The 26,775-nt window shown below is 46.9% G+C and overlaps 1 protein-coding gene across 3 annotated transcripts in view; it reads left to right on the forward strand.

The window, feature by feature from the left end:
- Positions 1 to 26,775, forward strand: part of SPTBN1 (spectrin beta, non-erythrocytic 1) — a 185,233-nt gene that overhangs the window by 104,620 nt on the left and 53,838 nt on the right. For all 3 annotated transcript variants that reach the window (XM_054728110.1, XM_008162131.3, XM_028139908.2), the window contains one exon: positions 19,369 to 19,520. In XM_054728110.1, coding sequence (XP_054584085.1) covers positions 19,369 to 19,520 — 152 coding nt within the window. The remainder of the gene's footprint in view (positions 1 to 19,368; positions 19,521 to 26,775) is intronic.

Genomic DNA, 26,775 nt, shown 5'->3' on the forward strand with positions numbered 1-26,775 from the left:
ATAATCCCTATTTCTGGTTCCACGGCTGCTGCCAAGCGTAAGTGAAGACTTCCAGCTGCTCTCTGCATTTTGTTTTCAGGCCACCTTTTGCGTTTCCCCAAAGCAGATACAAAAACAGCTTTTAACAGGGGGCACCTTACCGGTTATACCCTAACACCACGGACTTGGTGTTCTCTGTCATCTATTGTGTTGTAAATTTGGCAAAAGAGAAGCAAATGATTTATGTTTACTGTTTATGCCCACCTCGTTCCAGGAGTGATTTAATTTGGCCTTGGTAAGTGTCTCCTGATGATCATTGTGTGTGTGTGTGATGATGCTAATTCTGCTGCCTAGAGTCTGGAATCATAAGACTCGTCACAGGGTTGCTGGGTGGTGAACACGGGCCTTGTTCTCTTCTTGGGCCTCCCTCTCCAGGAGAATGCGCCTGTCTTCCCTAGGAAGGCCTGGCATTGCTGGACGGAGGGGCCACCTCGCTGCTCTGTGTCTGTTTTCCTTTTAAGGGTACTTGAGGAAAAACCCTCTTGTAGGACTGCATATGTTGTAAACACCCGTTTTTATCTCTTTTGAGAAAAAAAAAACTTATTTTATGGGTTTATATAGTTCAAGTGATCTCTTTTACCTTTTCTTTGAAATGCTTAAAATGTAGGAGCTATGACAAGCCTGAGTCAGAAAGGAGTATAACAGTTTGCATTCAACACGTGGTACCCCACAGGGGTAAGAATGTCCCCCCCCCCCCACCACCACCACCAAAGAGAGTTGATACAGTCCCAGAGTATGAGCTACCATCTTTTGAGATTGATTCTGTGGAGCTATTAGCCAATGTGTGGCCTTATATATGGATAAACCGTATAATATCACGAGCCAGACGTTTCTGAAAACATCTAAGCTCCCCATGTAGGGCCAGTGAGGGTGGCTCAGCTTTTGGTAGTAGGAACAGCACAGCTACCTTAATACCAGAACTGGACAGAGCAGCTCCTGCCGCAGCTGGAGCGTGAGTGGAAGGTTAGGCACGTCAGGGGAGTTGGATTGGGAAGGTACACCTACTGGGTGGAGTTCTGAAAAGGACCTTTGTGAGTCCCAGTAACTCCTGCTGATCCCCCTTGGGGTTTAGGTATAATGTTAAATCTTAGAGAACGGATGAGAGTGTAGGAACCCTTCTAGTCCATACATTAGGACTAAAATGACCTATTGGTATTGTCATGTCTTGCAAGAAAGTACAAAGTGACAGAGAGATCCTAAAAACTGTGAAAGTAAATAAATAGCCTACAGCAGTTAACGTATTTACTTTGGAAACAAGTTATAAACTCACATCTCTCTGCTGAACTTGAATGAGGGCTTCTTTGGGGTGAAAGCTGCTCTCTGGTTTTGGTAGGACAAGCCTGTGTGACGTTCTTGATGTAAACCATGAACAGGGGAATATTTTCATTTCCATTAAAGCCACAGGCGAGAGGTCTCCAGGCTGGTTCTGACCGCCTCCGGCCCCTGTGGGGAAGGAAGCAGATGCTGAAAATTCAGACTTCCAGGTGGTCAGGTAGAACCCCAGAATATCCTCATCCCGACAGTGATGGCGGCAGGGCGGTTTTTTTCTGAAGTAAAACCCTGTGTGAAGGTTAGGTGATGTGAGGACTAGATTCTGATGCTTGTTGGTCTGCTGGGAGGTGGGGGTTAAAGGTAGAACTTTAGGGGAGGGGCATTCCTTGGAACTATTGCGGTTCAATTCCAGAGCACTCTGCAATAAAGTGAGTATTATAATAAAACGAATCTTAATCTTTTTGGTGGTGGAGGATCTTGCCTTCAATTTGTAAAACATGCAATACATGTGAGGCACAATAAAAGGAGGTATGTGGACCTAAAAAGCACCTGAAACTTTGGGGAAATCAGCAACGTTTAGACGCTTCCGGCTCCCTTTGGCTGGACACTTTCCATTTTTAAGGCCCACACTAGCTCCTCACAGCCTGTTTCCTAAATACATGAAGGGCAGATTTACCCACATTATTGGGAAAGCAATTTGAAGCACAGGCCTTGTGCATTGGGAGATCAGTGGTATTGCCATGTCTGTTTGTGTGTGGGGGTTAAAATCGAGGTATTGTCAGACTGTCACTCTGACAAATAAAACACCTCCCTCCTTCATAGTTTTTTTTTGCCAGTAGCTAGTTAATTCTGAAAGGATTTGGGTTCCTGTTGCACACTTCCAAAAGTACCAGGCCTGGAGGAAGCCAAGATAAGATGAACCCGTAACAGATTTAATAGCAGATTTAGTGACAATACAAGTGTAGCACGGAGAGCAGAGGTCTTGACCGTAGCCACTAGTGCTTCTCCTTTGTGATTAATAAACTTTATAATATTCTTAGTATTGGGCAGGAAGGGATGCTCTGAAGTGAGAGTTCTCACTAAGGGCTTCAGCGAGACCCAGATGGTGACTGTCCAGCTTGCTCAGGACACGGGCGTCCTTCAGTGTTGACAGAAGTTGGTGTAGCGTTGGAATCATGGCTGGCACGCAGCTGCCATGCCTCTGGGCTCTCAAGGTGATCACTACTTGCTGACGAGCCAAATCTCGGGAAGGCTACCACTGATGCTTTTGTTTCTGTGCCTTTTAAAACACACACACACACACACACACACACACACACACACACACACACACACACACACACTTTATTTGCCTTGGGACCACTGTGTGGCTCTTCAGGGATTTTCTTGGGGTACGTCCCCCACAATTAAAAATAACTGTCTCTAAGGCCTGAGCTCATAACAAGAGTAAAACCCCTTTTTCCTTGTCATTACTGCTTCCTCCTGACTAATTAGTCAGCTGCTACAGGTCTCATTAAACTTCATTATTCCTGAGCATCTGTCTATAGGAACCGCCTCAAGATAAAAAGAGGAAACTCAGCTAAACATTTCGTTGTTGCTGCTAATTACCCCAAACTCTTACTTTTTGATTAAGTAATTGCTCTGCTTCCTTCCAAATCTTAGGAGGACGACCTTGCTCCCTGCCAGGCAGCAGGCGTTTCTCTCTCCACTGGCTGCAGATGCTCTGCTCTGTGGTTTGGTGCTGGGGTACCTGTAATTTTCAGTGCCAAGAATAGGATGGCTCCGAACACCGAGGTAAAGGAAAACCACACCTGGAAGTCTTGTTTGTGTATGCCCTGGGCTTGTTCAAAGCCTTCAGTTGATACCAGTGCTTTTTAAAAAACAGATGCAACGTTACCTGTTTGTTAAAATACACGATGGCGAAACAGTCACAAAGCTAGTTTTCTTGCCTCACTGGTTCCGGACTCTAAGGAGGAATTTTGATGGGAGCTGGGATGGGAGAGTAGTGGATGTTTCTGTGCTGTGGCTACAGGTGGCATTTGGAAAGGACAGTGTTCTTTGGGTTTTGTGGTGGTTGGTGGTGGCTGAAAGCACCTTGATGGAGCGAGGTGAATTACAGTCCTCCCAGGTGTCAGGCAAGGGAGAGGCGCACACTTCCCTGATGGGACTTGAAGAGAGATCCTGATGGAATTGAAAGAACAGTTGAAAATATGGAGGATTCTTTCTGATGAGGGCCTCTGCATTGAATTATATGTAAAACTCCGAGTGTTAGAATTGTCAGGAGTTAAGGTTACCTTAAGAGATTTTAGTCCCGTGGGCTCCCTTTAGGTGGGGAAAATCCTGAGTCACATTCAGGCTGGAACCCTGCTTCGTGTCAGTGGCAGCATAAGGTCCTTGCCAGTGTACCAGGGCTGTGTAGGCAGCCCTCGGTTCAAACTCCCGGGACTCTGCTTGCTGTACGACTGAGGGCAAGTCACAGAGCCTCTCTGAGCCTTAGTTTGCGCTTATGCAAAATATATCCTATATAATAAAGAGCTAATATGCAAATGGTCATCACACCCTCACGCTGGGGCCGGGGGACCCCCCCACACACACACACCTGGCGGGGCTTGACGGGGGACCTGAGGCTGCACCCTCCACCCTGTGGGGCTTGACGGGGGTGGGGTGGGGCAGCCGGTTCTGGGTCTCGTGTGATATCAAGGTACGTGCAGGTGGGTGGGGACTTGACTCTGGGTCCCGCAGCACTCCCCAGACTCTGACTGGAGGGAGATTTTCATATACATTTTACTAATTTTCTTTCATCTCTGGTACTTCTATTATAGAGAAAGGGCAAATAGCAATATTAAAATATTTCCTCTAATTAATTCCCTTTCAATGTGCATGAATTTCGTGCACCGGGCCACTAGTTTGATGATAAGAGTACCTACTTCACATGGTGCTTTTGAAAATTAAATAGTTTCAGTGAAGTGCTTAGAAGAGGTGCTTAGCCCTTAGAGTAAGTGGTGAGTCTAAGTTAGGGGTGGATAAGGGAAATGATGTTTGAATTCCCTCATCATTTAGGATCCTGCCCATGGAGCCTCCCACTTGTGTAGCTGAAGCTCTGGTAGATCAACCCCACTGGGCCCTGATCTTCTCCCTGCTGCTGATTGGTGATGGCACCTCAGCTAGAAAGCTTTGACCCCTTGAATGACCTTTGGTCAGTTGATCCCACAGTGCTTTGCTCATTCCCCTCTTGTCACCTGTTACCTTGCAGTATAAATTACCTGTCAGTGTGGCAGGTGCATCATTAAACTGGAAACTCCTCCAGCATCTATCCTTATTTCCTGTTGCTTAGTCAAACAATTTACAAATACTTTTAAACACTGGAATTTGTCTTCTCTGCAGGTGAAATCTGAGGTAGAGCCCCAGCAAATAAAGGGTATAAAATGGGAGCTCTTCTGACCAAAGGGCACAGGGAGAAGGGACTTGGAGCCTGATCTCTAGGCTTCTGCCTTGTTCCTTTGGCATCCTTGCTGGGAAACTCACTCCCCCAGCATCCTGTAGACCTCAGTGTTCCTTCAGTGAATGTCGCTTATTTTTGTATTTTTTAAAAAATATTTTATTGATTTTTTTACAGAGAGGGATAGAGAGTTAGAAACATCGATGAGAGAGAAACATCAATCAGCTGCCTCTTGCACACCCCCTACTGGGGATGTGCCCGCAACCAAGGTACATGCCCTTGACCGGAATCGAACCTGGGACCCTTCAGTCTGCAGGCCGACGCTCTATCCACTGAGCCAAACCAGTTTCGGCCTTATTTTTGTATTAATATCCTCAGTGTCCCCCTTTATTAAAAGGAAGTATTAGTATTTTTTGGCCTTATTTTGCTGATAAACGTCGTGTAAGGTTAAATACTGAATTATTACTCTCCAGAAGAAAGATAGGAAGATTCAGAGTGTCGTTTTATTTAGAGAACTCATTGAAGACAGCATTTCACATGTAACCTTTTGCGGTGCCCTGGGAGAATTCGTTCTCCTCTAGCCGGTGCCCTTATATTCCTGCTCCTCAATCTCAGACCCACTGGGAAATCTCAGTTCTCTTACCATGTAAAAATGAATGGTGTGTTTTCCTCTCAAATGGAAATGCCCTTTAAATATTTCAAAAATTGTATATGTTTTTCTAAAAAGAAAAATCAACAAACAGTGCAGAAATACAGAAGTGGAAATGCTTCCTGTCCCTGATTCTGGCTTGAGCTAATTAAGTTAATCGTTTGGAAAGTATTCCTCCAGAACTTTTTATGTAATTACTTGCATTTAAATATGTGTACATTCATCAGATCAGACTAGATGTATATGCTGTTTTTTAAGGGACTGCTCATTCATGTCATCTTCGTAAGCCTGTGTGCCGCAGATTTGCCTTCCTTTTGCATGCATACACACTATTCTTTTGAATGGATGCATCATGTTTTAATTCATCAACCTGTTTGTATACATTTAGTTGGTTTTGGTCTTCCCTGTTTTGTTATTGCTATCCGTGTGTTATAATTATTTAAAAATCTGCAGTCCTTATCCTGCACATCTTTGTGTTTTTGCACAGGGATTCCTAGAAAGTAAATATCTACAGGTGTGATTTGGTAGATGGAGGAGGTACATATTTTAAATTTTGATATTGCCCACTTACCCTCCCAGCAACCACATACCATTATGCCCTTTTCTCCATGTCTTCAGTAAGTGGCAGGATTTGTTTTTCAAGTCCAAGGATTGGAGGTAGTTTTTTTTCACTTACTTTCTACTAGTCCTGAAAGAGGAACTTCTGCTGTCTACCACTCCAGTGGGACCTCTGAGGGCCTCCATCCCTTCCCACCCAGTTTCAGGATTATCCTCTTTATAGAGGAGAAACGCCAAGGGCTACGTGATGAAATAAAATGCCCCTGAACAAATCGGCTCTAGCAGCAGGTTTCCCAGGAAGTATCGGGGTAACTAGCGGTAATACTCGTGCGCCAGGTTTGGTTTACTCCCGCCTTCCTCTCCCATAAACCGACTAAGGCACCAACAGCCAGGTCCCCACACCTGTTGTTAAGCACCTGGCTTTGTGGACTGGGAGATAAAGCCTTGCTTGTTAGGGATGGGAGGGAAGCAGGGTGGGGTGGGGAGCCTGCATGTGAGTGCACACTCTGGGGCGTTGTAAAGATCTGTGTTCTATTTTGTGGCAAGAGATTTGCATGTAGTAAGATCACCGTTGAACAGCTTTAAGTTTCCAAAACAGATAGAAAACAGAACAACCGATCTCCCTCTTTATTTCCCCCTTCTGTTGCTTTCTTTTTTCATTTGAAAAAAATTAAGGTAGATGACTCCTTATAAGCTAAGAAGATTCAGCGTGATCCAGGCCACAGCTTGTGCATTGTCTTCTACAACACTGGACTTAAAACTTTGATTAGTGTTCCTATTAATGGAAATAGGCTTTGGTTAAACAGACAAACAAAGCTAGTAGAAACTGTTACTGCCCTGCCCACCGTTGATTGGTGTGAGGGGTCCTTGGATGCCACCCCACCTGTTGACTGGGTCATCCTGGGGGTTGAATCTGATTCCTCCTCCAGCTTTTCTATTGAAACAAGGCAGTGCACATTGTGTACTTACAGGGTCTGCCCGCCAAAACTCTGTGCTATTTGGCTATGAAAGAAATCTTGCGTAACCATTTATCGTTTGGGTGAGGTTAAGGAAAGCCACAAAGGAAGTTAGCAGAATTGTTTTGCAGGCTTTGACCTTGTGAGTAATAACTTTCTCTTTTTTACTTTAAGATGTCTTAAAAATAACTAAATGGTAGTTGAATGTGAGTATCATTTATCTGGTGCTGTGAATTCTCAAGGAGTTGAAAATTGCTCACTAACTTTTTAAGGAGAGAATTCTAATGCTTTGAGGTGCCCTCACAGTGCCTTCATGCTTAGGTACTCTAGAAATGGTTGCATTGGTTGATTGACTCAAGATGGAAAAAAAAAAAAGATGGTAGGGCCAGCATGACTGAATGCTGGGTACCAGTGTGCACAACATTCGCTGTTCTACAGGGAATAATGTTTGAGGCAGTGAAATCATTGGCTAAGTTAAAATGTATAATTGGGCATTGGATCAGAGCTTTTCATTCAGTAAATTGCTTCCTGAATGAGGAATATTTAGTGAGAAGTGAAATTTTGGTTTGATGCGCTCAGAGATCACTTAGAAAATAGTGCTAAGCTCTAAAATGCCTTAGGTCAGTCCAGGGAGCAGCTCATCTTTATAACGTTATGCGTTTTGTTTTTGCATCTTGCCACAACCGTTAATTGAGTACCTTCCCCCCAAACACACATGAAGGCTTGGGCTTACTTGCATATACAACTGTAATCTTGGAATTTTGCCATTGACAAGACAGTCTTACTTAATTTATCAACCTGCCATTTCAACCCGGATAGTTTAAGGAGTTTAGGTGACTAATTGGCAGTGTTCTTTAGGACAAAAGCCAGTTTTTAAATTCTTTTGTTTCATTTGCTTTTAAATATAATTTCTCTTCTCACTACGTGGAACTTGGTCACAGTTCCTGTAGTTCCATGTGGTAACTCAGCATCACCATGGCTTTCTTTGTCCCTGAATCCTAGGCCCCTGCAGATTAAGTTTACATGTGTAACCTTATGTGGAGGGTTCCCATGATACCTTGTATTATCTTCCATGGCCGCTTCCACGATCCCTTCAGGAAATGGTGGTCTTAGCAAACACTGCGCTGTCCGTGTAAAGCAGACAGCTTCATGGTGACCTTCAGGTCCCTGACCCCTCCTTCTTGTCAGTGTGTCTCTGGTTTAAAAAGTGCCCCTTGGATCTTAGCTTTTGGGGCTCCATAGATGACTGTGGATGCTTTGGGCATCCTCATCTCACAGGAGAGCTGTCGGGAGCTGTCTCGAGCTGCTGGGCTGGCAGTCATGTTGTTGGCAGCGTCGGCCTCGGAAAGCATGGAGGGGTATCCTCTTGTGTGTTGAGTGTCTGACCATAATGTGAGTCTGGTGTGTGAAAGAGAGTTCTGTGTTCTTCCCTTCACTGTTGACCCTAAGCATTCCAGAAAACTGGAGAAGAGAGAAAAATCAGAAGCAAGGGCCAGGGTGCATACTATTCGATTTCTAACGTGCTAGCTTAGACCAGCTACATAGTCCATAGAACAGGACAGCTACCTTCTGTGTGTGTGCATTGCATGAAAAAAGTAAATTTAAATTCTCTCGCACCACCTCCACCTCGTCCCAGGGCTCCTGTAACGAAAATCCGTCTTTAGTCCTTGCGAATGAAGTACAGGGTTTTATCCTCACCAGTGGGTTTGTGTGGCACATGACAGCCTGGCTTAGAATACATTTACTGTTCCTTTAGTTGTTGCTTAGAGAAAGTTATTTACAGATGCAACCTCCCACCCTCATCCCAGTATGTTGCAATTAAATTACCTTCATAAAGTCTTATCTCTAGTGAATGCATGATGGTTATTGCCCTTTAAAAGGTGCCCTCTTAGTTAGTCTGTATTCATGTTAGCATTCTGCCATCTATGTTTAATAATTAAAGATGTGATATGTGCTTAGTTCCAAGCCTTTTTCATCTTTGGGGAATGTTACAAGTTACCCTCAGTCAACCTTGGACTTAATATTTTTAGTTTCCTTCCAGGGAGGGTTGGGGGAAGAGAAATGAAGACGAAGTGTCCATCAGAGTAAGAACTGGGGACCGGAAGCTTGTGAGGAGAGACAGTGGGAAGTTGGGAAAGCTGGCCCTGAGCCACAGGGTTCTTCCTCATCCTTGGAACATGAAGGTGTGGCCTTGAGTTCCAGCCATGCTTTGTCCCTCCTGGCAGCTGGGCACTGTTAACTCTGTGTCGGGTAACCAGATAAATACCCCTCAGCTGGGGAGGGGAGAGGGCCCTGTGTTCACCTCCTGACTGACCTGATAGTAACATAAGTTAAAAAATAAACATGTGGCCCTGGCTGGTGTGGCTCAGTTGGTTGGGCATTGTCCCATGCACCGAGAGGCTGTTGGCTCCATACCCGGTAGGGGCACATGCCTGCGTTTCTGCTTGATCCCCAGTGTGGGGTGTGCAGGAGGCAGCCGACCAATGTTTCTCTCATTTCTCTCTCTCTCTCTCACCAATAAAAACAGACTTTTTAAAAATACACACACTGCCCTAACTGGTTTGGCTCAGTGGATAGAGTGTCGGCCTGTGAACTGAAAGGTCCCAGGTTCGATTCCAGTCAAGGGCATGTACCTTGGTTGAGGGCACATCCCCAGTAGGAGGTGTGCAGGAGGCAGCTGATCGATGTTTCTCTCTCATCGATGTTTCTAGCTCTCTATCCCTCTCCCTTCCTCTCTGTAAAAAAATCAATAAAATATATTTTTAAAAATAATAATTAAAAAAAAATAAAAATACACACACATACATACATGCCTATTGCATGTTTACTGGTAACAATGAAATTTAAAATGGCCCCACAGCAAGCACTCCTTGCATATTTGCTGCACTGATTTGATTTGAAAATGGAAGCTAACAAATGGGATATGGGACCAGTGACATTATAGAATGTTTTAAACCAGGAACTGACAAAGTTTTTCTGTAAAGGGTCAGGTAGTAACTACGTTGGGCTTTGCAGGCCACATAGAGTATCCGTCCTATCTCCTCATCCTCTTCTAAGCCGCCCTCCCCACCCAATAAAATAAAAAAAGATTCTAGCGCCCAGGCTATACCAAAACAGGCTATAGGTCGAAGATTGCTGTTGCTTATTTTAAATTGATCTTTTCAGTTAAGAAGGAACTGACCAGGGATGGATAGCTATGGTTTTTTTCCTCTTGTTTGGGGGTAGGTAGTATCTTGCTTTCCTTCTGCAATGGTGATGTGTGGGAGCTTTTCGATTCTTCAGGGCGTGGATGTGGGTTCTAGTCCTGGGTATGACCTTGTTAACCATGTGCCCGTGGTTAGGTGGGTAACCTAAACTTGGCTGTGCCTCCTCTAGTTGGAACTAACAGCTTGTAATGAACAAGGTCAAGTTAGCAAATACCCTAACACAGCCTCCACCAGTGCATAGGGACAGAGTAGGACTGCTTCATCCTTCGTCCGATTGTCCCTGGCTGTGGTTTCAGGCTGTTTCCTGCAGGGCTGGCCCGCAGAGATGGAGATGGCAGATTAGCAGGCTCAAGGTATGGCTTCCTGTATATGAAGGCAGTTTTAAAGTGTGCCACCCATTTTCCTGCCAATTTTGTGACTGGTTTCTTTCTTTTATTTTTTATTTTTTATTGAGTCCAGAGAGGAAAGGAGAGGGAGAGAGAGAGAAACATCAATGATGAGAGAGAATCATTGATTGGCTGCCTCCTGCACGTCCCCTACTGGGGATCGAGCCTGCAACCCAGGCATATGCCCTTGAACGGAATTGAACCTGGGACCCTTCAGTCTTCAGGCCGACGCTCTCTCCACAGAGCCAAACTAGCTAGGGCTGTGACTGGTTTCTTAATGTTTTTTCATAATGTCCTGTTTCTGTTTAATTAAGGCATTTTCCCCCTGTGGCTTTAGCACTTTACACACTGCTGTTAATTCACCCGAGTTCTCACCTTAGCTCTCCTCTTAGGAGAGTTAGTGGTGTTCCTCTGCCGATTGCTTTCAGAGTTTGTTCCCACCATAACCTCAGCCTCCTCCACAGCCTTGGCTTTTTGTGGACTATGATTTTAAGGGGCTCATCTTGAAGTGATAATCATGACAGGCGGCCAGGACCCCTGGAAGCCGGCCTGCTGTCTCCGTTCATTACTGTGGGCCTCCCCTCAGAGGTCCCCCCCCCGCCCCCCGCCCAGTGCCTTTGTTTTCACGCTGGCAAAATTGGGACTATGCTGCTCAGAAGAAAGACCCTTGGTACAGCTGCCAACAGAGCCTGCTTTGCTGATGTAAACCATAGGCTCAAGGTTATATAGAGTTTATTGTTGTTCTGTAGTCATATCAGACTGTTAAGTATTAGCAGAGAATTGCATATTTGCTACACATGCATTTAGAACAGATGTTTACATGTGTTTTATCCATGAGGTGGGTTAAACTGTTAAGAAAAGCATTTTAACTCAAGTTCTATTTATATACAAATCAGCAAACATATAAATGAAAGATCTCCAGACTAATCCAGTACAGGGAGGCCTTCAGTCAAAAGATTAGTTTCCTTCCTTTTGCTGCCTCAAGATAACAGTTTGATTCTCTATTATCAATACAGCCAGTTGCCTGTTTCCGGTTTCCTGCTCCGTGTATTTTGCATGTTGCTCATGGGAAATGACTTATTTATTTTTTTAAGCTAAGGCACACATGGGGACTCCACCCTACTGTAATCTTTTGTTTTAAATTATAATTCTTTTTTTTTTTTTAACAACCTAAGAATTGAGCTTTAACGGATGCATTGTTAAAATTAGTATAAGTCGAGTCTGGTGACTGCTGGCCTGTTTGGGTTGTGTTACAATAATGCTCTAATTACTATACCCTAAAGTATTTTGCCACTTCACTCTGCTCTGTACAGGTATGTGGTGGCAATTACCCAGAAGCAAAACAGAACAAAAGCAAACAACATTTGTCACACTTTTAGGTTAGCTTTGAGCCCCCTTTTAATCTGACACACAGGGCCACAAAATTGCAATTTTATCATTTATCAGACATTGAGGAAGAGTTGCAAGAAACCGTTCAGTTGTGCAAGATTTTTAGTGTTGTACACTGGTAACATTTAAATACTTAGGGCCTGTCTCTGTGATTTGGAATTTCTTTCCTCCTCAATAATTTCAGTGGAAAAACCAGCAGCAGTGGGATTATCCGGAGCGTATTTGTTGGGCGCTGGAGGTTTGTTGATTGCTTCACCAAATGTTTATTGTGCACCCACTCTGCCCGGCATATGCTAAGGCTCTGAACAGATACGGAGTTGGGTCCTTGGAGGCAGGTATAGGGTAGCTGCCGAGGTAGGACACAGGATACATAATAAAAAGATAAGAGACCACGTCCCATCAAATGAAGGGCCTTGTTGGAAGAGCTGATCTTGCCCTGGGCCTTAAAAGAAGGGTAAGAGAAGAGAAACTGCCTTCCAGGTTAGGGGAATGGTGTAAGCAAAGATAGGAAAGAAAAGGCACTGTGTAGGGTAAGCGTTCAGAACATAGTGAATAAGAAGACCTGTTGGGTGGACACAAAGATGGTATGTCAGGGAAGATGCCAGAGGAAACAGGCGCCCGAGGAAAGGCTGCCAGGCTCAGAGGTTTGGTCTGTCTTGTGGGCTGGAGGCCATTCAAGGTTTTGGTACTGTGGAGTAACTTTGGAAAACCATTGTTTGGGGAAGATAAGTATGGCTCTGGTGTTTAAGGTGGGTAAGAACGGGAAAGGCGCAAGGCAGGGGACTCCAGTAATTTGAAGGGTGGGCCTGAAACCATTCTAATTGTAGGGCGTTTTTTCTTCCAAACCCCCCAAACTGTTGAAATCATTCTCTTGGCAACTGATCCTGTACTACTTCGTCATATCTTTTATTTTTTAATTTCCCATTTTGTTTCCTCAGCTAGACTTCTAGTTCATTGAGGGCAAGAGGACCTTGTCTTAGACATAGTTCTGCATACAGACTGCACTTTGTAAATATTGGAGCTTCTAAATACTCTCAACCTCAGGTTAGGATTGGTCCTTAATCAGCTAGCCTGTACAGTATTGTTCATTTAAATGGCCAACCGTGCCTGTGTGCATGGGATCATTGCTTCATCCTCTCCTTTTGATTTCTTCTCAGCTTCCATCTTTGTACCTCCGAAATTTCCTACCATGAACCCAAGTCTAGACCTAACTTAGCTGTGGGTCTATACAAAGAAAATTTGCATGTGATTGCCAATTCTTAGGTAAGGTGGGCCATTATCTTAGCACAACTGAAGAAGACCCTGATAGAGAACATCCTTGGGTTACACTAGCAGGTTCACACTATTTGAAAAGTCGAAGAGAGATTTGCTCTCTTAAGCCAGGTATACATTCAGTCTTTGGGGGAATAATGAATGTTTCTGTATTTCCCTTATTTTCCATCCAGAAATGTTCCATGCTTTCAGACCTTCCTCCGTCCTTGGCTCCCACCCCTGTTCGTAGACAGAGCTGTGGCATATGGTGAATATGGTTGCATTTAGCACTCTGCAGAGGGTGTTGCAGAAAGATGCCGTACAGTCATTCCCGTAACACAGCGCCCTCCTCATCATCAAAGCTATTTCTAACATGCGAACTCGTGCTAACACAGCGTTCATTTTTCCAATTACAGCAAATTCTTCAGAGTAATAAATAAGTATCAAAGCGCCATAGTCTTCCACTATTGATAATAGCCATTCCCTAAAAAGAGAGGAAGTCAATTATGTACTTATAGAAGGGGGTGATGATGGAGAGGATATTCACAGCCCTTTGCTTAAAATTACGATAATATGTTTCTCTATTCTAAATACCCCGCCCTCTTTCTCTAAGAAATCCTCTGAAAATGTCAAGTAATTTATCAGAAACATGAAACAGCGAGTCTGGATACTTCGAGGAGAAGGTGTAGCCAAGCAGCCTAATCCTCTTCACCTGGCTGAGCCCTGGGAGAGACAGCAGCCCCCGGGGACACCAGCAGCACGTGCCGCTCCGCCGCTGCTGGCCGGGGACACTGCGCAGCCCTGAACCTCATTGGCTCTTGTGTCCACCGCCCTGGGCGTTGCTGTGCAGGTCTAGTGAGCTTGAAGGAAGTATACGTTTTTATTCAGATGAGTGATGGTGCTATTGCAGGCATGCCATCTTACAAAGTTCTGTTTTTAGGAAAGAATGCCATACTAGAATTTCACTTATAATTCTCTCCTTCCAAGGATCCAGAGCTGACATAGGTGCTTGCGTAGCTATTTCCACTCATCTGGGTTTACTCATCTGCTTCTCAGGAATGCTCATTTTCCAGGAGTTGACTGATTCATCTCTGAGCCTGTGGAGCTAAAGACTTGGCTGGATCTTAGAACCGCTTCTGGTTTTCAGGGTTCCGAGGACATTTTGGTAGAATTTGTGGTTGTGGAGAACTTGTTTTGAGAGGAGCTTTCGGGGTCCTTCCTGGCCCCCACCCCTGTGTTGACACACAGGCTGCCTCACCAGGCTCCCTCCCACAGAGGCCTGCTGGGTCTTTTCCCTTCTTCCCTTGGTTCCCACGTTTCCATCCCTGGACGGCTGGTGCTGCAGCCACGGCTCCTTGAACCAGTAAGGGTGTGATGGTCTCCAGGCTGCAAGAGCAGGTAGTGTCCTCAGGGACCAATTGTGTTCCCCTCCGCCCACCGCACTGTGGTAGTCATTGCAAAGAGGGGTCTGAGCAGTGTTTAAACCTGAAGGCCTTTCCCTGGAGGACTGGGGAGACCTTTTCTCTGTGGCATCAAAGGTGGAGTGAGCTTCATGGGCCACAGAGACAGATACTGTCTTTTTAAAAAAAACACATATTTTTATTGATTTCAGAGAGAAAGGGAGAGAGAGACCGATAGAAACATCAATGATGAGAATCATCAATTGGCTGCCTCCTGCACGCCCCCTACTGGGGATCGAGCCTGCAACCAGGGCATGTGCCCTGACCGGAAATCGAACTGTGATCTGCTGGTTCCTAGATTGACGCTCAACCACTGAGCCACGCTGGCCGGGCTAGATCTCATCTTGATGGAGACACCATCCCAACAATTGGAGTCACCCAAGGACCGGAACAGACCCGTGGACAGAATAGGACTTGGGTTAGGGAGGCGAGATTATGGGTGCTTCTAGATTTTGTATCGTTGTGCCATGTTTTGTGTTTATTTTTATTATTAATATTTTTAATGTTGCGCTAGAGGCATTACTGCCTAGAGATTGAAAACCAGGTTTTGAAGCCAACCTTCCAGGAGAGTTACTAGTTCCTGCCTCGTGGAATAGTTATGAGGATTGTAAAGCACATATATTGGTACCAGAGACATAGTAAGTTCAGTGAATGCTATTATTATTTTAATAAAAAAAGAAAGAACAAGTAATTTTCTTTTTATGCAACTATTAACCTCCTGCCGCACACAAATCGTTTTCCCCTCCCTGGGATTTTTAAATAGCTGGCCCAGGGCTGTAGGAGGAATTCTTCTTTTGAAAGAAAGGTGATTCAGATGCCTCTCAAAGGCTTGTTCCACCCTGAGATTGTATGACCCCACGATCCCTGATACATTTCTCCAATGGTTGGAGCTGATGAGAGAGCGGCCTTGCTGGGGAAAAGGAGGAGGAACTGGTTTGATGAGTAGTCCCTACAAGCCGGCACTTCGATGTGCGCTTCACCGCCTCTCCTCTACTGTCCGAGCAGCCTTTAGCCTGAGTCCCTCTAAGTAACTGTAATTTGGGGTTCGGGGCAAACACACGGGGAGCAGACCTGCGAGGTGCCTATTCCTGGGCCCACCACCTACCCAGTTTTGGGCAAGGCTGCGTGGGAACCTGCCCCAGCGTCAGGTTCAGCCACGTCAGCTTCTTGGGAGGAGATGCAGGCATGATTTGGCGTGATGAACAGCAGTACAAGGCACTGAAAAGGTAAAAGGAGAATGGAAATGGTGTGGAGGACAGATGGCGCGCCCACCCATGGTTCTCCCTGCTGCTCCTGCAGTGGCTCCTCTCTCTCTCTCTCTCTCTCTCTCTATCTCTCTCTCTCGCTCGCAAGGAGGCGAGGAGTGGGCCTGAGGGCAGGGAATTTCTGCCGCCACCAGCCATCCGGATGGAAAGCCCTTTGGTGTGGGTAGAGAGAGTCATGAACTAACACCTCAATTCACCTGTCCCTCTCTGGGGTGTCCCTCTCTGCCAAGTGCAGACTGAGACATGTGAATGCCAGCTCCGATCGGTGCAAGTCCAGAATGTCTAAACCAGGGTTTCTCAACCCAGCGGGCACTGCTAACCTTGGGGCCGGGTAATTCTTTGTGGTGTGGGCTGTCCTGTCACTGTGGGGTGTTTAGCAGCATTCTGGCTTCTACCCACTAGATGTGAATAACACCTGACCCCCAGTTGTGACAGTCAAGAATGTCTCCAGACATTGCCAAATGTTCCCTGGGGAGCAAAATCACCCGCCCTCCCCAGTTGAGAACCACCCATCTAAACAACCAAATCAGTACAGAACTTGCAAGGGCCTCCTTTTCAATCACCAGATTTGCTCCTATGTGTGGCACTAGAAGTGACTTCTCTTCCTTCTGTTACTCCCACCCCTCCTCACTCAGCTCAGGCCCAGTGATCGCAGCTTTAGCTTAGAAACACGTCTCTGGACTGTCTTGCCGTGTCTGTGCCAAGGGCCTCCCGCTCCTCCTCAGGCAGGCGTCTGGCCTAATCTGCCCCGGCCCGGCTGGGTTGGGATTGCAGGGCTGATGTCATTGTGCGTTCCCAGGAAGGGTGGAACAAAGGACGGAGTCCCCAAGGACACGCAGCCTCATCCTCAACTGGGCCGCCGGGTAGATCTTTCCCCCTTCCTTTCCCTCCTTCCGGCCTCAGAAGTGTTTGTAGTTCACCCAAGTGATCCATTGTCAGAGGACGCACTAAGCTGGCCGGGCTTCGTGTCTCCGGCTGAGTCCGTTTCCTGCCCCTTGTGTGTCATAAGAGTGTTGGTTCCGGTCCAGTTCCTGCATGGAATCTTCCATGCCTTTTCCAGTGTGGTGGTGTGAGCTCCAGGAACGTGGACTCTGTGTGATTCTCCTAGCGTGCTCACTCTCCCTGGAGCCCGCTTCTGAAACTGAGGAGAGGAGAGGAGAGAAGTGGGGAGCAGGGGAGAGGGCTAGAAAGTAAGCCTTCATCCCTTTTATTTTGTTTAATTTAATTTTTTAAACTTCTTTCTCCTCTTCTTTCTTACCTTCTTCCTGGAGTTTCTGAGGACCCAGCAGCTCCGGGGGTCCCTCCTTGCACAGATCCCCAGCCTGTTTTATTTCCATTCGGTTCTCTCTGCTCCACCCATGACCTCTCTGTGGTCTCCTCATGGGGAGGGGGTGGGGTAGGACCATAACTCTTCAGGTCAGGGTGCTGTGGGAGTGCTTTTACTGTCTTTTGAAGCAAATCCTCAGAATCTCCTCATAAAGGAACCTGTTAATTCAGAACCTGAAAGAAGCCCGAGGTGTTTCTGTAATGTGAGATTCGCCCAAGGAGTGACAATTGGCTGACGAACACATTGTGTGTTTGTTTATTTAGAAATACCTTAATCCAAGCAGGTTTTCATTTTGATCTTGTTCCCTTGATATGCTGGGTGTGGTAGTGACTTTGAGCCCCAAACCCTTTAATAACTGCCTAGGATACCCATCAAGGGCTTTATGAAAGACATTTGTAACTCCAGTGTAGCACATAAAAAATACTATAAAAAAAACAATTAGTTGACCCTACGTACACCTGAACCGTACCTAGGAGAAACATAGTGTATCTGTGTATTCCGATCTGGACCTGCTCTTTCAAAGCAGCCAACCTTAGGCAGACAGACAAACAAAAAGCAGCTCCCCATGTCACTGTCGTAAAGTTACCATCCATCAGGATGATTGTGTGATTAATAATGCATGTGATCTTTTCTCTGTGACTTATCGTGACGTTATTGGTGCAGCTTCTTTTTCAGTCTGCAGTGTGTCCCTCCCTGCCTTCTTCTTGCTCCCCCCCAGTCCCATCCTTTCTGATCCTTTGTCTGTATTTGGTCGGCCTTTGTTCCTGGGGAAAGGTCCTTTCTCCCTCTGGACAGGCTGTTCCTTTAGGGCAAGGCTGGGCCGGGGGGAGCTGCTGGCTGCAGCAGGTGGCCAGCTGTCTTGGCAGAGGCCCCCGGCTGCCTCACCTGCTAGGTTGGCAGCAGTAAAGGCTCATCCCACGTTGTCTCTGCCTCTCTCCCTCCCTGCGGTGGGGTGGATGGAGACCTCCTTAAAACCTTCCAGGCAGACCCTCCCGGGATGCTCTGGCCAGCCTGGGAACCCAGTACTCCCAGGCCACCCAGTGCATGCCCCATCGGCAAGGGTGGCTTTTTAGTTGTCACCCCGTGGTGTTGAAATACATAAAAAGTTGTTGGGGTCTGCCCCCCTTTGTTGTAGATTAATACATAAACATTCTGGTGGTTTGGGGCTAGCACTGGAAGGAGTAGGTCTTGGGTCCTTTTGGTGCCAGTTCATGCTCATGGAACTAGAAACGGGCGAGTAACTGACAGAAGGATAACTGTAGAACACAGGGCGTACGCGTGGTGGGTGCCCTCTGAACGTCTCAGCAGCCTGCATGTAGAACATTCTGCAGAGGCAAAACGATTGGAAGCCTACTTGTATGGGATGTGAAGGGCCAGTGCTGGGCAGATGTGTCTAGAGTTTTATGCTTTAAATTGGACTGAGGATTGAAGAACTCAATGTTGTTCCCTCGATGACCTGGATGTGTGACTGCCACACTCTGGAGCATAAACTAACAGCTACCTTTTCAGCGAATGGTTGAGTTTGGAGGTGATAGTTGTCCACTCGTCTTACAGAAGGGGACACTGCATCCAGTGTCTCCGCACATTTTTTGGCAAAACCTTGGGCCCAGGCCCTCCTCTTCCAGTGCCTGGCCAGATCGTTTGGAATCTACCATGTTGCTTGCCATTTTCTGTGTTGTTCATGGGGCTTGTGACTTACAGCAGGTTTTCATTGTAGATCAGGGTCATGAGTAAATTTATCTTACTAGGTGATGCCTGATCCTTTGTAAAGAGAAGCAGTTTCTGAATGTCTTCTGAGTTTTTCTACCCCACATCCTCCCATAATCTGTGTGCTTCCCCCACACTTGCCTTTGGAGAAACCATCGCTGTAACAGACACAGTAGAGACTTTACCAGTCAAGTGTTAACCCAATGGGCAGGAGTGCAGAAGGACCTCCCTGTCATCTACTGGACGTGAATTGAATGCAAGCAAAGGGTATCCTGCTGGTGGCATGCTGAAGGGCCCACATGTTCAAGGACTGCGGGACTCCTGCATTCCCTACGCGTTGGTCCTGCTGCAGAGGTTTCACTCGAGTCCAGTCCTGCTTTGGCTGGGCCCATGGCCCGGCTGGCAGCACGCCGCTGCCGCCCGTGCTGTGGCTGGTGGTAACGCAGGCTCTCCTGTGCTTGCAGATGAGCGCGAGGCTGTGCAGAAGAAGACCTTCACCAAGTGGGTCAATTCCCACCTCGCCCGAGTGTCCTGCCGGATCACAGACCTGTACACGGACCTCCGCGATGGACGGATGCTCATCAAGCTGCTGGAGGTCCTCTCTGGAGAGAGGCTGGTGAGTGTCGGAATGCTGTCTACGTGCCGTGCGGCCTTGGTGGGGAAATGTTCTTGAAAAATCTTATCAGGGCTTTCCTCCAGGTAAATTATGGTTATCTCCTTGCGAAGGAGAACCTTGATACGTGAGATGAGCATGTTGGAGAAGGCTCCTGTGTAAACACTCTGAGTCTAGTTGATGTTCTTGAACCTGTGATAAGGTGGCCGCGTTCCGTAATTTGCAAGGTTACTACCTTCCGTCGGAGGGACCTTGGCTGGTGTCCCCTCCTTAAACAAGGCATGGTGCTGGCAGTTGAAGGGCCAGCCCGGGGCCCTGCCTCCAAGATGAATCTGTAGCCCACGAGATCATGGAATAATTTTGAAATTGTGTTTTATTAATTCTCTGGAAAATCTGAGCTGCCGTTTTAAAGTGGCAAGAATTGAATTCAGTAGTTCTCTGATTTGTTTTGCTTTCTTCCCTGCACACTTTATTTTGGGGGTGGAGGGAGAGGCTGGTGTTTTGTCGTCTCCTTGGAAACTCGGGAGCTTCTAATGAATTCACCGTGCCTTTCCAGGCGAGGGAGTTTTCAGCCTGCAGTGAAAAGCGTACCCCCATTTTGTTTCCCAGAGCTACAGCGGCTTGTCTCTGATGTGACTTTTGTTTATGAACCTTAAACCAAGGAAGCTGAAGCCAGTCTCCCTAACTGACCCAACAGGTTTTGTCTCGTCTTGGTTTGAAAATGGATGCTGTATTCTACCAGATCACATGCAGTTCCATAGGTGGTGGGTGGGACCGAGCCGAAAGCTGACGCCCAGGGGTAGAGCCCCACATCTGTAGTGACATCACCAGGAAAATATGCTGTCGGTTGGCAGGGCTGCCAGAAAGCCTTATTTTTAACTCGATCTCTACCCTGTAACTTTCAGCCACATGGCTCTGTGTGCAGACCGACCCACACACCTCTGACCACAGGCAGGGACCTAAGCTTGTACCCTGCCCTATTATTAGCCCACAACAGAATTGCCTCTGCAAGCCTGGGTAGGAACCGAGTCAGAGTTCTCTCTCTCCCTCCCCCTTCGTTCAAGGTCAGAGTCCTATGAAAGGGTAAAGCCACTTCTCGTGTGGAGTGAGTTTTGTTCATGGTCTTTGTTCCCCGTGCGTGCAGGTGTGGTTGCCTGCTTTTCTTTGGGAGTTTGTGGGTCACACTGGACCAATTAGATTAATAAAGGAGGCTCTGCCTAAGACTGCGGCGGCTGCCTGAAACTGAAGGTGGTTTGCAGGGCGATGGTGGGTAGTGGGCCCACATGGAGAGGGCGAAGGCTGCTCACTGGTTGCATTTTAATTTGTTTTTTCAAGTGAGTCTTCTTTGAGAACGTAGGTTAGAATTATTGTAATATTCATCTTTAAATATAGTTTTTGTAAACCAGATTTTCCCCCCTACCTTTTAACCTTTTTTTCCCGTTAATGTTTAACCTAGTATGATTGTTTATTGATCTTTTTGAATGTTTTGAAAGTAGCTAAAAAAAAATCATTAAAGGTCACATGGATAGACATTCGTTTGAACATTTGTTTTTGTTCCAGTAGGGTCCAGTCTTCCAGGCTGTAGGGAGTAAGTTGTTCACCTCTGAAGGTCCATAATTCTTTTATACCAAGAAGATTGTGTCCTTGATAACGTCCATATAATAAATGGGATCAGGCCCAGTGCCCTTTTTTTCTGAACAGGGCAACAAAAATATTCATAGGGAGAAAAAGGCAACCAATGAAGCATACTTCATAGTTGTGTGTGGATACTGCCCACTCCTCCTCTTATTTGTTGCTGTGTTTTTTGTTTATTTTTTGTAGTAACCCATCAACCTAGGAGATAGATAGGGAAGAACATATGATTGCACCATTTCCAACCTTTCAGGCAGTCAGTGCCAGGAACTGTGTTTAGCAATGACATCCCACTTTGTAAAAACCACAAGTGTCTTTACTTCTTTTATCATCCGTTCCTCACAGCCAGCCCTGATTATAGGTTGGGCAGTCTGATTAATCTTCTTATTCCAAAAATAAGGGTCCCGTGGATAGAGTGAGCTAAAGTTCTTGTTCATTTTTCAGCCTGTTTGGCCCCATGGTTGATTTTGGTTCATGGGACACAAACCACTCTGCTGTTGGCTGCAGAGGCTGCCAGAAACTCAAGTTAGAGACCCTCCCTGCAGGCCAGGACCTCTGGGAGGGCTTGCCCCAAAGGATCCTTGCATATTTCGATTCCATAACTAATGATGTGGTTAGAGCTTCCTGGCCGGGTGAATTAATGTCCACAGCTAAGCGTGGATCATCAGATAACAGCCAGCCAGCGCCGGGCTCTCTGCACCACTGATCCGAACCCCGGGTAACATAAACATGTGCACTCCCATCTGGAGCCCTGTGTCAGTCAGCACTTTGGCCACAGCCTTTAACCACCAGCTTGGCAGTAGGTAGTAGATAAATGTGTGAGGGCCCAGAGTATTTAAATTTACTTTATTAATAAGTTCTTGGAGCCAGTTCATCCTTCTGTATAGAGGAGGAAATGTGTCTGATTTTTACTGCATGAAGTTCAAGGAAACATTGGTTTAATGTTCCAGACAGTTTCATCCTAGCCTCAGCCTGCATTTTGGCTCAATAAAATTTGAATTAAATTTGAACAGGTTTTAGGTGGGCTATCGGGGCACTTGATCCTGATGTACTGGGGAACGTCAGAGGGCAGAGACCCCATCTCTGGTCCCGGCTTGGGCAGGATCCATGTCAGAAGTGTCCCTTTCTCTGCCTCAGGCGGGTCAGCTTATGGAGCATTGAGGGAACCGAGGCTGATCCAGGAAGCTACTGCTAATTGGGATTGATGACAAAGAATATTCCTTTCAATATCTCACTCTGAAATTGCTATACATTATAACTCTCCATCAAGGTTTCGCTTTAAAATTCCCTACAAAATATAGACCCATCCTTGACTTCAGCATCAGCTGAGCAGGTGAAAATGGCGAGCACAGAACCGTGCCGGTCACTTTGTCGTAGATCCCAGGGCCAGAGTAGAGCGGGACTGGGGGGAGAGGGTTTGTCTCCCGGCAGCGCTGACATCTGGAGGGAGTAGGGCCTCTGGTGTAATACGTCAGGCCTGGACTTTGGTGACGGAGTGGAGCCCACAGGTCATAACCCAGGTCGAGGCTTGCCTGTGCCTGCCCCTTCCCTCTGAGGCCGCAGCGGTGAGGAATGGCTCTAAACAAGAAGGCCAGGTTCCTGCCGTGCCCCTGCCAGGCTGAGCCCTCGCCTATCTGAAAGAGGACGAGGTTTTTCTGACCTCTGCCTTCCCGCCAGCCCTCGCCATTTCCAATTGCAGATATCACTGGGTTCTGCTTGCCTCTTGTTTTCCTGATATTCTGTCTTCTCACTCCGTTAATCAGTTTCAAAGAAGAGAAGGGGAGGGAATTTGGTTTTTTCTTGTGTGTGTGTGTTTTTTTTGTTTTGTTTTGTTTTGCCGCCATTAATTCCAAAACAGGCTGAGCTAGTTGGAAAAGGTAGATTTACTGTGAGCTCTGTGAAACCTTAAATCCCACTTTGTGCTGCTCTGAGTTTTACATGAAGCCTTTGCTGAGAGAACCATACTGGTCTGTACTGTTGTTGAAACAGGATGTGTGGACTGGCCACAGAACCTACCTGTTGTCTGTAATGTCATTTGTGTGTGAGAATTTGTTTTTGTCCTAACTAACCAGCCACGGGAGAATGCCCCCATTAAACTTACGTCTGATCGCACAAATGCAGAGAGCGAATTAATGGTAATGTGTACCATATTGTAAAGTACCCACTGAATGTCCCCAAAGCCCTGGAGTGCAGAAGGGAAAATGGCTTCTGGATGGGGCGTCAGGGAACCCCAAGTAAGTAAGTGGGTGGGTTCCAGCTGACCCAGGAGGAGAGGTTCAGGTGCAGATAGAGAGAGCATACAGGGGTCGAGTGTCAGCTGAGGGGCAGAGTGAAGAGAGCATTCGGGGAACGGCGTCAGGGAGGAACCGTGCAGGGGAAGCAGCCCAGCTAAATTGGAGTTCGTTTTGGAAGCAGCAGTGATGGTGACTTTAGTACGTTTCGCTTTTAGTGTTTACTGTCACAGATGATTCCATTTGGTTCTCCTAGTTTAATGAACTGGACAATTTATGTATTATAGAATAAAAACAGGCAGAGTGGCTAGGGTCTTGCCCAAAGCCAGTATTGCTAGTAAGTAATAGAACTTGGACGTCAGCCCACTCTCCTGTCTGTTCGTCCCCTCCTTTCCCAGTGAGCCCTGAGAAAGGAGAAGGTGCTCTCGGGAGTGGGTCCCCACCAGTGAGGAGACAGGCAGGAATTAATAGAACACAGTGCGTTAGTTTTAACTGGGCAAGAATCGCTTATACTCTGCTCAGAGCTCAAAGTTGGATATGTATGGGGACTTAATGTGAAATGAGTTTGGCTGTATAACGTATTAGAGGAGATGTTGGAAATTAGTGCTTCCCACACTACCCTCTGTATTAAGGAGAAGAGTGTGTGTGTGTGTGTGTGTGTGTGTGTGTGTGTGTGTGTGTGTTGAAAATCAATTTGTGATTAAAAGACAAGAGCATAAGCAAGTGTTCGGCGCACTGGTGTACTGAGACCAGTTAGTGTCTTTTCTCTCTGTCTTCTTTACTGTTGCTGAACAATAAGATCAGCAGGCACTTTAGAATTCACCTTGCATGCTAGTAAGTCTTACATCCTCCAACACATGAATTATATTTTATAGCTGGAAGCCACTTTAAAAGGCCACTAAGTTAGATCCCTTCATTGCATAGGTACTGAAACTGAAGAGCAGGGGTCCTCAAACTTTTTAAACAGGGGAGGGGGCCAGTTCACTGTCCCTCAGAGAGAAGGAGGGGAGTCGGAGAGTGCGGCGCACATTCCACACATGCGCACTGCGGGCCGGGACGAGTCGGCTGCTAAGCAGGACAGGCAGCGGCGGCAAAAACACCCGGCGGGCCGGATAAATGTCCTCGGCGGGCCGCATGTGGCCCGCGGGCCTTAGTTTGAGGACCCCTGCTGAAGAGCAAGCAGCATGCAGGGCCATTCAACTGGTGTGTGGTGGATGGGCCGGCCGCTCCCAATGCCCAGGGCTGGTGTTCCGTCCACCCTGCAACCCTTGGAGAGCTGTTGCTCCATGGTTTCAAGGTGGCTTTGGACACTCATGGGAAAACCCCGCGAGAGGGGGGGTTACCAGGGTGGGACAGTGTGGCCCAGGTCCTGGTGGCCCCCCACAACACCCTTCCAGGAGCCTTCCTCTGTCTTCCTCTTCAAGGAGGCCAGGTCAGCTGCAGTAAACATTTATTTTTCTCTTTTCCACCTCTTCTAGGTTCTGATAAAAACTCTGCCATTGTGACTCTGTCATAGTTCTGCAAATCCCGACGCCCACAGGATAGAACTGACTGTGTGGGCAGCTGGGGAAGAGCCATGGGCCGGGAAGGGCCCCCAGCTCTCACCCGGCTCCCTCGTTTCTTCCTACCGGCACTGGGGCCCCCTGGACGAATTTGACCAAGGCCACTCCACTTCTCAGGGGCCTCGCTGCTCCAATAAGCAATTAGAATTATGTTGTCAGTTGCTAGAGGTGGTTGTTTAGCCCTGTAATTTCCACTCCTTTTTGAAGTCAGAAAGAAGATGGGTCTGGATGGAGACAAAGCCTGGGATGGAGCTGTGGCTGATCCAGATGTGGGACCAGAGGGACCTTGGGGAGGGAAAACAGGAAAAGCGCCTGCAAAACACAGGAACTCTGGCCATGGCGTGGGGAACTGGTTAAAACTATTTAAGGGAGAAACAGTAAAAATAGGCATTTCCTCGGAGGAACTGCCGCCCTGCCTGCAGAGCCCCCTGCTTCTGAGTCACGTACGAGTGTGGTGTTGGTATTGATCTTTGTCTCCACATTAGTGACCTTTCAAACTGCCCCATCAGAAATGGCACACAGGACAGAAATGCACGTGTTGCTGTGGGAACGAACCCGTGTCACACTAGGAATGCGACAATAATTAATGGGGGCAAGGCAGGGAATGCCCCTTTTCATGGCAGAATTAGCCAATTTCGGGCCGAGGTTTTAGGAAAGTGTTTGTTATGGAGAGATGCACCCCCCTCTCCATTGTGTTTAGCTTTCTCCATTGTTATCTCCTGTTCCTTTTGAGACGATGGAAATCTAGGGATGTAAAAATAGCTCCTTAACAAAGGATGCAAACTATCTGCCAGATAGAAACCGAGTCTGTTTTCTTTCACGTGGTTCTTGGTGTGGCACGAAGAGAACGAGCTTTGGAATCCTGGCCCAGCATCCTGAGCTCCTCCTCTGGGTGGCCCATCAACTTCACATGGGTCCCCGTGATGTGGCTGGCTTGAGGCGGCTGTTGGGTATACCTTCGAGGGAGAGTGTGCCAGTGTCAGCCTCAAACCGCATCTACAGAGCCAGTCCCAAAATTAGAGATTGAGTCTACCTGCTTTCTGTTTCGATGTCATGTTATCACTTGACCTAACTTAAGTAACATCTCCCAGCATTTCCCACATTCCTGAGATAAATTCGTTGTGAAGTTGCTGAGAGAAAATGCCTTGGGGGGCGGGGAGTGTACGGGAAGCTATCAGAATAGTGTAAGAAAGCTTCACTTAGAGAGACATTTCTCCTCCCATGGCTTTTACTTGAAAACAGAATCTGCCTTTGTGGCAGGGCTTCTACTTGTGATCTTCTTTCCTCGGGGTCAGAGCGTGTTCTTTGCACACTAGCTTTTTGTAAAAGAATAGAAAGTCAAGGGGAAAAAAAAAAAGATCATCTGAGACTGGCTACTTAAAATGGCCACTTGTTACCCAAGTCATCTTCCCTCCAGACATTTTCCATCTGACAAATCACTGAGGATCTCCGCTACAGAGGGCAAGCAGGAGACAGGCAAGGCATTCCTGTCCGAGTGGCTGCTACCTTGCTGGGGTGCCAGCTGTTGCACACCTGGCCGCCATTCCCCGTGGGGCCGGCCCCTGAGGCGCACACTGAGCTCAGTCCACCTGCGTTCAAGTCCACTGCGCGTGGCCTCGCGCTCGGAACCAAACCAGAAGCCGCTGGGACTATAGCAGAATTGTTAAGCATTATTCCTGCTCTCGTGAAGCCACCAGTCTAGTTGGAAGTAATAAGAGCGATATGTGAAAGAACAGCGAAAATATAAGATGTAGACGATGATTTGTTTCTGCGCCCTGTGGCAGAACTGTACAGAGAGGGGAGAAAAGGGAGGCCTGTGAGAACTGGAATGGC

Source organism: Eptesicus fuscus, chromosome 16 (assembly GCF_027574615.1).
Source record: "Eptesicus fuscus isolate TK198812 chromosome 16, DD_ASM_mEF_20220401, whole genome shotgun sequence".
Lineage (NCBI taxonomy): Eukaryota > Metazoa > Chordata > Mammalia > Chiroptera > Vespertilionidae > Eptesicus > Eptesicus fuscus.